The sequence below is a fragment of the Scyliorhinus torazame genome, chromosome 10, assembly GCF_047496885.1.
Source record: "Scyliorhinus torazame isolate Kashiwa2021f chromosome 10, sScyTor2.1, whole genome shotgun sequence".
Taxonomy (NCBI): domain Eukaryota; kingdom Metazoa; phylum Chordata; class Chondrichthyes; order Carcharhiniformes; family Scyliorhinidae; genus Scyliorhinus; species Scyliorhinus torazame.
In genome coordinates, this window is record NC_092716.1 from 46,541,269 (window position 1) to 46,556,903 (window position 15,635).

At 44.7% G+C, this 15,635-nt stretch overlaps 1 protein-coding gene across 6 annotated transcripts in view; it reads right to left on the bottom strand.

Moving 5' to 3' along the window:
• The window catches only part of zfpm1 (zinc finger protein, FOG family member 1), a 292,105-nt gene that overhangs the window by 170,486 nt on the left and 105,984 nt on the right, over positions 1 to 15,635 (bottom strand). For 5 of the 6 annotated variants that reach the window (XM_072518070.1, XM_072518067.1, XM_072518068.1 and 2 more), the window contains one exon: positions 3,015 to 3,110. The exons of the other annotated variant lie outside the window; for it this stretch is intronic. In XM_072518070.1, the coding sequence (XP_072374171.1) occupies positions 3,015 to 3,110 (96 nt within the window). The remainder of the gene's footprint in view (positions 1 to 3,014; positions 3,111 to 15,635) is intronic. 6 annotated transcript variants of the gene reach the window in all.

A 15,635-nucleotide genomic window follows, 5' to 3' on the forward strand; every position in this document is an offset into this window, starting at 1 on the left:
TTGAGAAGGCAGCTAAACAAATGAAATGGCCACAGGACATGTGGGTATTACAAAGCTGGTGGGTAGGGCTTGTGAAATATTTGCATCACTACCGGAGGCGATATGAGGACGGATCAGGAGGTGAAAAAATCCATCTTAGGTGCATATGAACTAGTGCCTGAAGCCTACAGACAAAGGTTTAGAAATTTAAGGAAAGAATTTGGTCAAACATACATGGAGTTTGAAAGGCTCAAACAGAGTAATTTTGATAGGTGGATAAGGGCTTTGAAAATAGACCAAACGTATGAAGCTCTCAGAGAAATTATACTTTTGGAGGAGTTTAAAAAATTCAATTCCTGATGGAGTGAGAACTCATGTGGAAGAGCAGAGGGTTAAAACTGCGAGGTTAGCAGCAGAAATGGCAGATTATGATGAATTAGTTTATAAATCAAAGCTTGGTTTCCGACATCAGTTTCAGCCTGTGAGGGATAGAAACTGAGGACTGAGAAATACTCAAGTGGTAAAGGTAAAGGTGATCTAATGGGAGATAATAAGGAGAGTGTACCTCAGATTAAAAAAGAAATCCAGGAGGGTGGAAAAGAAATGAAAAGTTTCAAATGTTTTCACTGTAATAAACTCGGCCATGTAAAGTCACAGTGTTGGTGGTTGAAGAAAAGCACTGGGAAAGCTGATATGGTAAAACAGGATTAGACAGTGGGGTTTGCTGAAGTGGTAAAGGAAAGCCCAAGGGAAGCAAAGGAGGTGCAAAAGATAGTACAGCCTGATCAAGGGGTGATTGATAAGAAGGTGCCAGATCTCTTTAAAGAATTTACTTGTGTGGGTAAAGTTTACTCATGTGTATCAAGAGGAGCAGGTAAGGAAGTCACAATTTTAAGAGATACGGGAGCTAGTCAATCTTTAATGGTAAGAGATGAGGAGTAATTTCGTTTGGGAAGAATCTTGCCAGAAAAGGTGGTGATATGTGGAATTCAGGGTGAGAGTAGTAGCATTCCATTATATAAGGTAAGGTTGGAAAGTCCAGTAAAGAGTGGTGAAGTGGTGGTAGGAGTAATAGAGAAACTATCTTGTCCAGGAATACAGTTTATCTTGGGTAATGATATAGCTGGATCACAGGTGGGATTGATGCCTACTGTGGTTGATAAGCCAGTTCAAAATCAGACAACTGAAGTGTTGAAGGATGAATATCCTGGGATTTTTCTGGATTGTTTAGTAACAAGGTCGCAAGGTCACAGGTTAAGACAAGAGGAGAAATCAAAGAGTGAAGATGAAGTTGAAGTGCAATTATCAGAAACGATTTTTGATCAGATGGTTGAAAAAGAACAAGAACAGGTGGAGGATGAGGCAGACATTTTTAGTTCAGGAAAATTGGTGGAGTTACAACAGAAAGATGTAGAAATAAAACGGATGTAACAGAAAGCATACAAGGAAGAGGAATCAGAGTATATACCAGAGACTTATTACCATAAAAGTAATGTATTGATGAGAAAATGGAGAGCTTTACATGTGCAGGCGAATGAAAAGTGGGCAGAAGTTCATCAAGTAGTATTGTCAGTAGGGTATAGAAAGGAGGTGTTGCGAGTTGCACATGAGGTACCAGTGGGAGGTCATTTGGGAATAAGGAAAACTCAAGCTAAAAGACAAAAACATTTTTATTGGCCTGGACTACATAAAGATGTAGTTACATTTTGTCAATCATGTCACACATGTTAAGTGATAGGGAAACCTCAAGCAGTGATAAAACCAGCGCCCTTAATACCCATTCCAGCATTTGAGGAACCTTTTACAAGGGTCCTAATTGATTGTGTAGGACGGCTTCCTAAAATGAAAAATAGGAATCAATATCTTTTGACGATAATGGATGTGTCTACTATGTTTCCAGTATTCCAGTACGTAATATTACAGCTAAAAAGACTGTGGAGGAGTTACTTCAATTCTTTAGTAGATATGGACTACCCACAGAATTACAATCGGATCAAGGATCAAATTTTACCTCAAGGTTATTCAAAGAAGTAATGGAAAGCTCAGGAATAAAACAATTTAAATCAACTGCGTACCACCCAGAATCGCAGGGAGCGTTAGAAAGGTGGCATCAGACATTAAAAACAATGTTGAGGGCTTATTGTCAAGATTATCCAGAGGATTGGGATAAAGGAATTTCATTCGTACTGTTTGCAATTAGGGATGCACCAAATAAGTCAACCAAATTCAGTCCTTTGGAACTAATTTTTGGTCATGAGGTAAGAGGACGACGTAAATTGATTGAGTGAGAAATCAGAAATTAAATTATTGGATTGTGTGTCAAATTTTAGGGAATGATTAAATAGAGCAGGTGACTTGGCTAGACAACATTTGAAAGTTGCACAAAATGTGATGAAACGGGTCGCGGACAAGAAATCCAAAGTTCGTAGTTTTGCCAGTGGAGATAAAGTTTTAGTGTTGTTACCAGTGGTAGGTGAACCTTTAAAAGCTAGGTTTTGTGGACCTTATCAAATTGAAAGTAAATTAAGTGAGGCGAATTATGTGGCAAAAACACCAGATAGAAGGAAGACTCACCGAGTGTGTCATGTGAATATGCTTAAAAGGTACTTTGAAAGGGAAGGAGAGAAAAAAAGAGGAGGTTTTAATGATTCTAACTCAAAGTGACAAACCAAATCTGGATGACTGTGAATTTGACATATCTCAAATTAAATTGGAAAACAAGGATGTTCTTAAAAAAAAGGGATAAATTATTGAGTTACCTTTCAGAGGAAAAACAAACTGACCTGAAAGAGTTATTGATATCACGTGGGCAAGTTTGTAGAGATAAATTGGGAAGTACTAAAATGGCTATACATGATGTAGGTGTGGGAAATGCTGTTCCAATCAAACAACAGCCATATAGACTTAACCCGTTAAAATTGGCACAGGTTAACAAAGAGATTGAGAGTATGCTTAAAAATGGCATAATTGAAGTGGGTTCATTTCTTTTGAGACTATAACAAGAACTTTGAACTTCACAAAACCACTGAGTTTACCTGGCATCTGCCACAGTTCTGAATCCTTCCTCTTCCCCGTTGACCACATCACTTCCTGTGCTTCAGGAGTTTTTGGTACAGCTTGCAGCCCTTGGTCTGAATTTAAAAAGGCACTTGTTACCAAGAGCTTAAATGAATCAAAATACTTTTAATGTCATAAGTAGGGAATAACTAATAAAGATTCTTATTCATAACTTTACAATTATGCTTTTCACACACAAATTAAGTATTTTAACAATTCTTTTAAAACTTGGCACAGAGTTTTGCACACTTCCCATAGGCACTGTTGTAAATTTTTACTGATTCAGGTATTGAAATAACACAGATAGCTGTATGACAAACAGTTTATTGGACTGTCCATTGCAGAGTGGGAAAATCAATGTTTTTGAGGGATGTCACAACAGGAAGAACTCTAAATCTGATGTGCTTCTGTTAAAAGCATTTCTTTTGTCTTCTGGATGTTGTTTGGGAAGTTATTACGGTTTACTTAGTGTTGTATACTTTGGGGGTTGTATTGGAATTGATGGTTGCTAAGATGTTCACTATGTTTTAAAAGGTTAACTTGAGTTCATAGAATAAACATTGTTTTGCTTTAAAAATACTTTTCCATTTCTGCTGTACCATGTGAGCCGTGTGCTCCCCATACCACAATCTATTAAAAGTTGTGGGTCAGGTGAACTCCATGATACACTTTCGGGTTCTCTAAACCCTGGCCCATAACATTAGTACCTGCACCTTCTCAAAAGCAACTGATGTTAAGCCTAGCCTGCGATCTTACATCTTTAAAAAAAGACTAGGAGCCAAACACAGACAAAACACTGCAAATACAGCCAACAAGTGCATTATCATTTCACAATACCTTTGCCTAGTATCCGTGTACAAGACAAATTGCCTTCTTCTCGCACATCAAAACATAATTTTATCTACGGGACATTCAATCTTTTTTTAAAAAAATAATCTTTATTAAAGATTTTCATAAAATATCAATAACAAAATGAGAAAGAAAAAAGAACCCAACAGGGTTAAGTACAAAACACAATCTAAAAAAGCAACCCCCCAAACCCCTCCCCCCTGTACATAAATAATAAATTAACATTAGCACCCCTACTTAACACAACAGGTGTATACACCCCCTCAGACCCTTCCAGTGTAAATAACATAAACCAAAATAAAGTAAACCCGCCCCGCCCACCCCCCGAGCTGCTGCTGCCATTGACCATTGTCTATCGTTCTGCCAGAAAGTCTAAGAACGGTTGCCACCGCCTAAAGAACACTTGTACTGACCCTCTCAAGGCGAATTTCACCCTCTCCAATTTAATGAACCCTGCCATATCGCTGATCCAGGATTCCATGCTTGGGGGCCTCGCATCTTTCCACTGAAGGAGAATCCTTCACCGGGATACTTGGACGCAAAGGCCAGAATTCCGGCCTCTTTCGCCTCCTGCACTCCCGGCTCCTCTGCCACCCCAAATATTGCGAGCGCCCAGCCCGGTCTGACCCTGGATCCTACCACCCTCGACACCGTCCTCGCTACGTGTGATTTGCTGGGTTCCCTGAGCACCTAACACACCTGTACTCACCCCCAAAGAACCGGCTCATCCTTGTCCCGGTCATGTGTGCCCTGTGCAGCACCTTAAACTGTATGAGGCTGAGCCTCGTGCACGAAGAGGAAGAATTCACCCTCCCTAGGGCATCTGCCCATGTCCCCTCTTCAATCTCCTCTCCCAACCCCTCCTCCCACTTACCAAGTGATGCAGGAGGAGGAGGAGGCCTCGGTGGTGGAGTTGAAAGGTAAGTTTCCGAGATCTTCCCCACTTCCACCCCCCCACCCCCCGCCCCGAGAGCACCCTGTCCTGTACTGTGTGTGGCAGTAGCCGCGGGAATTCCACCACCTGCCGTCTGGCAAAAGCCCTTACCTGTAAGTACCTGAAGGTGTTCCCCGGGGGGAGCCCGTACTTCTCCTCCAGCTCACCCAAGCTCGCGAACTTCCCGTCCACAAACAGGTAACTTCCCGTAACAGCCTCCCCGAACAGGCACCGGAATGTGGCAACTAGGGGCTTTTAACAGTAACTTCATTTGAAGACTACTTGTGACAATAAGCGATTTTCATTTCATTTCATTTCATTTCAGGTCCCCCAACTTTCGTATCCCTGCCCTGTGCCACCCCGAAAACCCTCCACCCGTTCTTCCTGGGGTGAACCGGTGGTTCCCCCGTAATGGGGTACACGCTGAGGCCCCAACTTTTCCCCCCTATGCCGCCTCCACTGCCCCCAAATTTTGAGGGCCGCCACCACCACCGGGCTCGTGGCATACGTCCTTGGAGGGAGTGGCAGCGGCGCCGTTGCCAGCGCCCCCAGAATCGTACCCACACAGGACGCCGTCTCCAGCCTCTTCCATGCAGCCCCCTCCCCCTCCATCACCCACTTGCGCACCATCGTCGCATTGGCGGCCCAGTAGTTCCCACAGAGGTTGGGCAGTGCCAGCCCCCCTTATCTCTACTCCGCTCCAGGAACACGCTTCTCACCCTCGGAGTCCCTCGCGCCCACACAAACCCCATTATACTCCTGTTAACCCGCCTGAAAAAAGCCTTCGGGATAAACACGGGGAGGCACTGGAACAGGAACAAAAACCTTGGGAGCACCGTCATTTTGATTGACTGCACCCTACCCGCCAAGGACAGCGGCAACACGTCCCACCTCTTGAACCCCTCCTCCATTTGCTCCACCAGCCTTGTAAAGTTAAGCCTATGCAGGGCCCCCCAGCTCCTGGCCTCTTGGACCCCCAAATATCTGAAGCTCCTCTCCGCCCTTTTTAGTGGGAGCTTGCCAATCCCCCTCTCCTGGTCCCCTTGCTGAACTACGAACAGCTCGCTCTTCCCCATATTGAGCTTGTACCTCGAAAAGTCCCCGAATTCCCCAAGGATCCTCATTGCCTCTGGCATTCCTCCCACCGGGTCCGCCACATACAGCAGCAGGTCGTCTGCATAAAGCAACACCCTATGCTCCTCCCCACCCCGCACCAACCACCTCCAGTTCCTAGACTCCCTCAGTGCCATAGCCAGTGCGAAGAGCAGGGGGGACAGGGGACACCCCTGTCTCATCCCTCGGTGCAACCGAAAGTACTCGGACCTCCTCCTATTTGTGGCCACACTCGCCATTGGGACCTCATACAACAGCCTAACCCACCTGACAAACCCCTCCCCAAACCCAAACCTCTTCAGCACCTCCCACAGGTACCCCCACTCTACACTATCGAAGGCTTTCGGCACCACTATCTCCTCCTCCCCGTCCCTCGCCGGCATCATGATAACGTTCAAAAGCCTCCGCACATTCGCGTTCAACTGTCTCCCCTTCACAAACCCCGTCTGGTCTTCATGGATGATCTGCGGCACACAATCCTCAATCCTCATGGCTAAGACCTTCGCCAGCACCTTGGCATCTACATTTAGCAAGGATATCGGTCAGTAAGACCCACATTGCAGGGGATCCTTGTCCCGCTTCAGGATCAAGAAAATCAGTGCCCGGGACATCGTCGGGGGTAAAGACCCCCCTCCCTTGCCTCACTAAAGATCCTTACTAACAGCAGGCCCAACAGGTCCATATATTTTTTATAGAACTCGACCGGGAAACCGTCCGGCCCCGGTGCCTTCGCCGCCTGCATGCTTCCTATCCCTTTGATCAGCTCCTCCAGCCCAATCGGGGGCCCCAGTCCCTCTTCCACCTTTGGAAACCTCAATTGGTCCAGGAAATGGCCCATCCCTTCCTCCTCCCGTGGGGACTCGGATCGGTACAATTCCTCGTAGAAGTCCCTGAAGACCCCATTGATGCCAACCCCACTCCGCACCACGCTCCCTCCCCTGTCCTTAACTCCCCCGATCTCCCTAGCTGCGTCACGCTTCCGAAGCTGATGCGCCAGCATCCGGCTTGCCTTTTCCCCATACTTGTAGACCGCCCCCTGGGCCTTCCTCCATTGCACCTCCGTCTTCCTGGTGGTCACCAGGTCGAATTCGGCCTGGAGGCTGCACCTCTTACTCAATAATCCTTCCTCAGGCTCTTCCGCATACCTCTCGTCTACCCTCACCATCTCGCCCACCAGCCTCTCCCTCTCCCCCTGCTCCCACCGCTCCTTGTGGGCCCAAATGGAGATCAGCTCTCCCCTCACCACTGCCTTCAGTGCCTCCCATACCATTCCCACTCGGACCTCCCCGTTCTCGTTTGTCTCCAAGTACCTCTCTATACTTCCTCGGACCCGCTCGCTCACCTCCTCGTCCGCCAACAGCCCCACCACCAAGCGCCACAGCGAGCGCTGGTCCCTCTCCTCCCCCAGCTCCAAGTCCACCCAATGCGGGGCGTGGTCCGAAATGGCTATTGCCGAATACTCGGTATCCTCTACTCTCGCTATCAGCGCCCTACTCAAAATGAAAAAGTCGATTCGAGAATAAGCCTTATGGACATGCGAGAAGAATGAAAATTCCCTGGACATTCAATCTTATACATAGATGGCTCGATTCAACAAAATGGGAAAAAATCCCATAGTGAACGCATTTAGCCAGTTGTTTTCTAGTGCTCGCAGTGTCGAGAAACACGCGGCTATACAACTGGACTCGCGTTGTACAAGGGGCCTCAGTGGGGAATGCACAGGCGGCTGAGGCCGCATATCGCCCTTTTTTGTGCACTGGGGAGCTCCTCTTTAAATGGAGTCCCGAGCTCCCAGGCCCCCGAAGCGATCCCCATGAATGCTGCTCCGTCTGGCCCAGTTTGTGCTGAACAGCGCTTGCCCAAGGTCTCTGAGGCGAAGGGGATGAATCCCAAAGCCTCAGGTACCTAGGGGATCTGCACATTAGAGTGAGACTAACTGTCTTGCCCTAATATGCAGATTTGCCAAAAAGTGATCCCGCCCACAATGGGTGAGATTTACATCGCAACATCTCGCGAGATCGTGTTGGATCTCACGAGGCATTGCGAGCCGGGTAGATCCCGAGAACAGGGTCTCCCAGCTTTTATCGGACATGCTGTACCGTGATGCGCCATTTTTCGGGCACAGCATGGCCATTGGATTGCACCCAGAGTCATACAGTAAAGAGGCCCTTCGGCCCTTTGAGTCAGCACTGACAATACTATAATAGATTTACATTAATCCCACTTTCTAGCAATTGGTCCATAGCCTTGAATTTTATGACATTTCAAGTGTTCATCCACGTACTTTTACATAAGATAGTGGTCATAGGATGATCAAATCACCAAACGTAAATGAGCACATGTCCAAGCTATTCAAAATCTGAAACAATGCATGTGGAGCATATATAGGTCCAAGACTCTCAATTATATGCAAAGTTCTAAAGTCATTCCAATTATACCTGTGTAATTTAGTTGGTCAAAACAATAACCATATACTTCCATCAAGCTATTTGGATTTATTTGGAATCTAATCAGTATACCCAAAGATATTAAATTAGAAACTCAAAATAAATCTTCTGCAATGTCCAAATAAAATTTCATCAATCCTCTTACTAGTTACATTTTATTGAAGATTTTAATAAAATCTCCCTTTCAATTTTCTATCTTGGTTGCAATGAGGCAAGAAGGTTTACCCCTTCCCTTCTGTGACTGTTAGTTTAACTGAAACTTTTCAATTAGCTTACAGTAATTTGATAAATAAGAGGCTTAAAGCTTAGTTTCTGCTAGAATAAATATTCTAAAACTGAAGTTCTGATAAATGCATGGATTTGGGGGAAGAAATCTTCAGTAAATGTCCCACGACTACCTTTGTGAAAGATATGTTTTGGTCAGAGTGTGAAATTCGGTATTAATACCATATCACACCCATCTCAGAAATGCTGACTAGACGGTTTTTGAACCATAATTTCAGAACAATCCAGGATCCTGGTTTTGGAATCTTCCACGCAAATGGTAAATAAGCGTTAAGCGAGTGCATAATCTTTTATATTTACACTATCAATATAATGTACTTTAAGAAATATGAATAGTTTTCCTCAACTAAGCCCCACAAATACAGCATCACACTGTTGGGAAAAATAAACTTGAACACCTTTAGGTTCATCGTTCTGATCAATTTTTCCCTTTGCCACAATGCCATGAAAACACAAGGTGCATAAATGCCTTTTGGCTTATAAAGCCAAATGCATCAGTGTTGCATTGTCTGTCAGTGAATAATGTTAGGAAAGGATGTCCCGAGGCATTGTACATTGCTGAGACCATGCAGACGCTGCGACAACGGATGAACGGACATCGCGTGGCAATCACCAGGCAGGAATGTTCCCTTCCAGTCGGGGAACAATTTAGCAGTCAAGGGCATGCAGCCTCTGATCTTCGGGTAAGCGTTCTCCAAGGCGGCCTTCAGGACGCATGACAACGCAGAGTCGCTGAGCAGAAACTGATAGCCAAGTTCTGCACGCATGAGTATGGCCTCAACCAGGACCTTGGATTCATGTCTCACTACATTAACCCCCCACCATCTAGCCTGGGCTTGTGAAATCCTACCAACTGCCCTGGCTTGAGACAATTCACACCTCTTTCACCTGTGACTAATCCTCTCTCCAGTTGCACCGTTTGGACCTTCAAAGACTTAATTACCTGCAAAGACTCACATTCAAAGTATCATCTTGCATCATTGGCTTTGTCTATATATGCGTTTGTGTAACCCACCTCTTCACGCAGCCGAGGAAGTAACTACGCTCCAAAAGCTAGTGATTCCAAACAATTCTGTCGGACTTTAAACTGATGTTGTATGACCTCTTACTGTGCCCACCCCAAACCAATGCCAGCATCTCCACATAGTGAATAATTCAGCAGAAGTACGGGAAGCAGAGGTTTAAAGGGTTAAATTATGAGATCAGGTTGCACAAACTTTTCCCATTTGTTCCACAACATAAAATTAAGGTTTAATAGAGATGGCACGACCTATTCCCGCCCCCACAGGGGGCCAGCACGGCGCTGGAGCGGTTCATGCCGCTCCAGCGTTCTTGCGCGGTGCCAAATGGTGCCCGGGCCTTGTTTGCGCCGTCGTGAAATGCGATGCAACACTTGGCCACCATATCGGAGAATCGCCCCCCAGGTCTTTGGTTGTCTGTGGTTCTTATGGTGTTGCGCAAGTTCACTTAGCTCTGTATTTGTTACCACAAAAGAGAGCCAAATGAATCAACACATAATTGAAATAGCAAATATCCTGGATTAATAATCCTCTCTGGGTTAATTTCAACACTCCTATAATTTCATAGACCGCAACTCTACCCAGATAGGTCTCCCAAAGGTCACTGTTGAAAAGATAAATTACATTTGCTGGCATTCTTTTTAACCATTATTGTAACCTAATGGTCAAAAACTCATTCCAACTACAGTGTGTCACAGGGAGGGAGCCAATGCTATGGTTATCAAAAAAGTAATCTAAATAACGTATTGGAATTATTTGGTTAATATAGTGAGTAATGGCGTGCCTTAACAACTGTCACAACATGCTTTCATAGCAACTTGATAAATTCTATATTTATGGCAGCAAGATTTCTTTGATAAGTTTACCTTGTTAGCCTGTATATGACAGTGCTATAGATTATCGCCCAAAGTGCATGTTTGTCTTTATATTGAAGCCATGATAACTAACATTTTCAAATTGATGTGTCATAAACAGCTATTCTGCCACGTCATTAACTTTTAGATTATCAATACCGAAAGGATAACAAAGTTATCACATAAATCAAAGTTTCCAAATTTTTCTAATGAATTCTAAAAGTAATAACAGAAAACGTGTGATTCCAATTTTAAATTCTCATCTTCTCATGAATAAAGAAAGTTGATTGGAAATACAGCCTTCCTCCATGACCTTAATATTGTTATCAACTTATCATTTTGACAAACAAACCAGTACCAGGTGTAACGTATACACTGCTTCCAAACTCCCTAACCCTAATCCCTGTCCTAGCTTAGATCTGATAAGTGTGCACTTCCCTTTTATACAGCGAGGGCAAAGTCTGGTAAAAACAAGCAGCCTTTTCTGGGGCGTTTCCAAATAATTTTCCAAAATCTTTTTTTTTTTTTTGAGAACATTCTTGTAATCTCCATTTATTCCTCTGCACCATCCAGAAGACATTTTCAGTCTCCTCAATTCAGAAATACGGATTTAAACAAAGCTGAATTTAAGAATGCTATTAAGGCAATCTCTACGCAGAAGCACATGATGTTGTATTGGGCTCGAAAACAGCCGGATATTTTAGCTCAAGTTTAGAGCCTTGCAATGTCTCAGTGTGGTGATGCAATTCACTGTGGAGGAAAGCCAATGCCTCCGTTTGTTTTTTGGCTCATTCTTACACATGATTCATTTTAATCTAATCTGACTTGATCAACATGTAGTTTCCATCCCAACCATTTTCATACCCTTTTTTCTTACCGTTGTTTAGAAACTACAACCTCAAACCTTCTGAGAGCCCTCGGATGTTCCCAAGGACAGTAATGAAATTATGTCATCCATTTCACCCAAGCCTCTTGGCATTTTATTTCACCTAGATCAAGATTGTTGCATGACACAATTCTCTCACGCTACCTTGCATTGCTTGGGGCTACAAATGCAAAACTTGCATGCATAGATGTGCAGCAGTGTGTACCATTTTCAAGATACACTGTAGGAAATCACCAAGGTTCCTCAGACCAAAAAGAAAATGCTGGAAAATCTCAGCAAGTCTGGCAGCATCTATAGGGAGAGAAAGGAGCCAATGTTTCGAGTCCAATGACTCTTTGTCAAAGAGTCATTGGACTCGAAACGTTAGCTCTTTTCTCTCCCTACAGATGCTGCCATACCTGCTGAGATTTTCCAGCATTTTCTTTTTGGTTTCAGATTCCAGCATCCACAGTAATGTGGTTTAATCCAAGGTTCCTCAGACAGCACGTTCCAAACCCACAACTTTTACCATCAAGAAGAACAAGTCCAGCAGAAGCATGGCAAAACCACCACTTCTCCAAGCCACTCACCATCCTGACTTGGAAATGTTTGGCCATTCCTTCAATGGCACTAGGTCAAAATCCTGGAATTCTCTCCCAAACAACACTATGGGTGTATCTACACCACAGGGACTGCAGCAGTTCAAGGAAGTAGTTCACCACCACCTTCCTGAAGGTAATTAAGGATGGACAATAAATGCTGGTAGCCAGCAGTGCCCACAATCCAGGAATGTTTTTTTTTTTTAAAAATGCCATTCATCCTCAACAACAACATGACAAAAAATGGATAACCACCACAATATCCCACTTTCAAGTAAGACTAAGCTAGTTCTTCCACGGTTCTATTACTACTCTGTAGATTACTATACCAACAATTGCTCTAACATGAGGAGACACCTGCACATCTCGACACCAGGGTTTGAATACCTGTGTCAACATCAGTAATTAGGACACACAATTATGCATAAATTGAATATGTCACACCATGTCAGCCTAATCAGATGGATGTAAAGATCTCGGGGGCGATTCTCCGAGATTGAGGCCAAGTGTTCGCGCCGTCGTGAACGCCGTTAAACAGGGCCTGGACACGACCTATTCTGGCTCCCACAGGTTCACGCCGCTCCAGCGTCCTTACGCGACACCAAATGGGCGGCACGCCAACCCGCGCATACGCAGTTCGGGCAGCCCAATCCTGCGCATGCGTGGGGAACGTCTTACGCACGCCGGCCCCTCACCAACATGGAGCCGGTGTTCTGGGGCCGCGCGCGGACAGAGGTAGGCCCGGGTGGGGGGGGGGGGGGAGAAGAGAAAGAGGCCAGCCCACCAATCGGTGGGCCCTAATCGCGGGCCAGACCCCCCCCCCCCCCCCCCCCCAGCGTTCCCGCAGAGTTCCCACCGGCAGCGACCCGGGGTGGACGGCGCCGGTGGGAACCTGTCGTGTCATAGCGGGCGCTCGGCCCATCCGGGCTGAAGAATCGCCGCTCGCCGGTTCTCCGAGCGGCCCAGTGCGAACGGCATGCTGCTGGTTTCCGGGGGGTGGGAGAATCGCGTGTGGGGGTCACGCGGCGCCCCAGCGATTCTCCCACCTGGCGTGTGGGGGGGGGGGGGGGGGGGGGGGGGGGGGGGGGGGGGGGGGAAAGAGAGAGAATAGCGCCCCTCATGGCAGTATTTGAAGAGGAGGGAATTCACTCAGTGAAATGGCCAATGCTCTTCCCTGAACTAACAGCATTAAAATAGGTTAACGGGGCAATCACCTCACCACTGATGGTTGGACAATGCTGTGTGCAAAGTGCCGACAACACAACAGTGACTATGCATCAAAAATAATTAATTTACTGTGAAGCACTTTGGAATGCTTAAAGAAAATGGAAGCTGTTCTTCAAAGGTAAATTATTTATTTCTTTTCAATGCAACTGAATTGAGATGGCTGTTGTGAACACCAAGCAAGGATGAGGGGAGGGGAAAATAGTCCAACACTGAGGAAGACTGCATTACAGGAGGTCATTAATAAGCTTGGAGAATTGGCAAATGAAGTTCAACACAGATAAGTGAGGTAGTACATTTTGGGAGGACAAAGGGGAGTCACTTATTATTTGGAAGGTGCAAGTCTAGGTGAGGTACAGAAACAAAGGGGTCTCAGAGTACAAATGCATCCATAACTGAACACTGCACCACATATTAGCATGGCCACAAAACAAGAACACAATCCAAGCACTCGGTTTTATTTCTAGAGGAATAAAACTGTAAAGCAAGAAAGTTACGTTAAATCGGGATTGAAACTTGGTTCGACCGCACATATTTGCTATGTGCAGTTCTGGTTGCTTTTTATAAAAAGAACATAGAGGCATTGGAAGGGGTGCAGAGAAGATTTACAAGGATATCATCAGAAATGCATGGGGATACAGATTAGGAAAGGACTAAAAGGCTGGGCCTCCTGTCTCTTGAAAAAAGGTGGCTGATGGGTGATCAACTTTTGTGAGGGCCACGAAGAATCCAGCACGAGTTTTAAGGATACAAAGTAATAACATTTATTTACAATAACATATATATATAACAGCAGCAGCAACTTCCCTTGCTGCACACTCCTTCCTGCTGGTTCCTAAACTGGCCAGCTTTATTTATACTAGGAGTTTACTAATGGTTTATCCGCCCCCCTCATTGGGGAAGCTCATACTCCCACAGGATTGTGGGATTGTCATTAGTCCCCAGCCAATGGTAAGTAGGCAGGTTATAACATCAACCACCTCATGAAAGCTTTTGATTGGCTGTATCCAGAGAGGCACTGGTAGAGAAGAACATAACAAGAACGCATCAATATAAGATATTTGTAAAGAAATCCAATAGGGAATTGAGAAGAAACTTCTCCACCCAAACAGTGGTAAGAATGTGCAACTTAGTATTACAGAGTGGTTGAACTGAATAATAATGATTTATTTAAGGGAAATTAGACAAGCATACGAGATAGAAGGGAATATATAGTTCAATGATTGATTTCAATGATGAAAGATGGGGGAAGGCTCATAAAAAAGTGTGGACTGACTGGGCCAAATGGCCTGTTTCTCTGCTGCATATCCTATGTAATCTGACGAAGCACATCTGCACGAAGTACCAATAGTACCAAGAACAAACTGCCTGGCTCATGGACCAGCAACGACATTGTGTACCAAATGCAAAGAGGAAACTTAACTGGGAGGTAAGTTTCATGATGTTTATCGCAACAAAGTTAAAAGGGGACAGTGCAGAAAACGAAAATACAGATGGCAGACCAGGAAATGTATAAACGATAGGCACTAAAAGATTAGCAAAGAACCACAAGGGATGATAATTATGAACAGATCAATGACACAGGGAGCAGAAAAGATTGAATGCAATACTGCAGTTGTAGGGGGTTCCTATGTAATAGAGTTTGAGAGAATCTGTTGCAAGCATGACTAAGAATGGTGCGCTATTCCCAAGTTACCAGAGTTTGATATATTAGTTTGATATACTGAGTGGACGGATCAGATTGTGGGATATGAAGGGGATGTACCAGACTTTGTGGTCCATATGGCAACCGACAAGATTAGCCAATACATAATTAAATTTCAGGAACTGGGAAATACGTTGAAGAAAAGGGAATTCAAAACTATAATTATCAGAACGCATCCCACTGAAACAAGGCCGATTAGGCTGTTCGATGCATGGTGTAGGACAGAGGATTCCAAATAATTGGCTCACTCCAACCACTTCTGGGAGTAGGAAAGCTTCTACAATTAGAAGCTGCACATTAATCGTAGCCAACAGAATAAATTAAACAGTTGGGAAGGGCTTTAAATTGGGGAAGCAGGAAGAGCGGAAGTGTGAATCAAGATGAGGAAAGCATGTGAATGCAGCAAGAAACATACTCAAATGTATTTACATGAATGCCAGGCAATTTTAAAAAAAATTAGATTAATAATAAGTATGGCAAGTCGAGTGCTTACAGAAATTGCACTATTTGCTAAAATCTAACATTTGAGCGTGAGTAGAGGAAAAATGTGTGCGTATAGGAAAGGAAATAAAAGGGTGTGGTGGCATCTTCATCAGGAAAGTTTATACTTTGTAAGAGGAAGGAACTGGGAGTTAGCAGAATCTTTTGGTTGGACGTGGAAGACACGGTTACAGCACAGAAGGCACCCATTCAGCCCATCATATC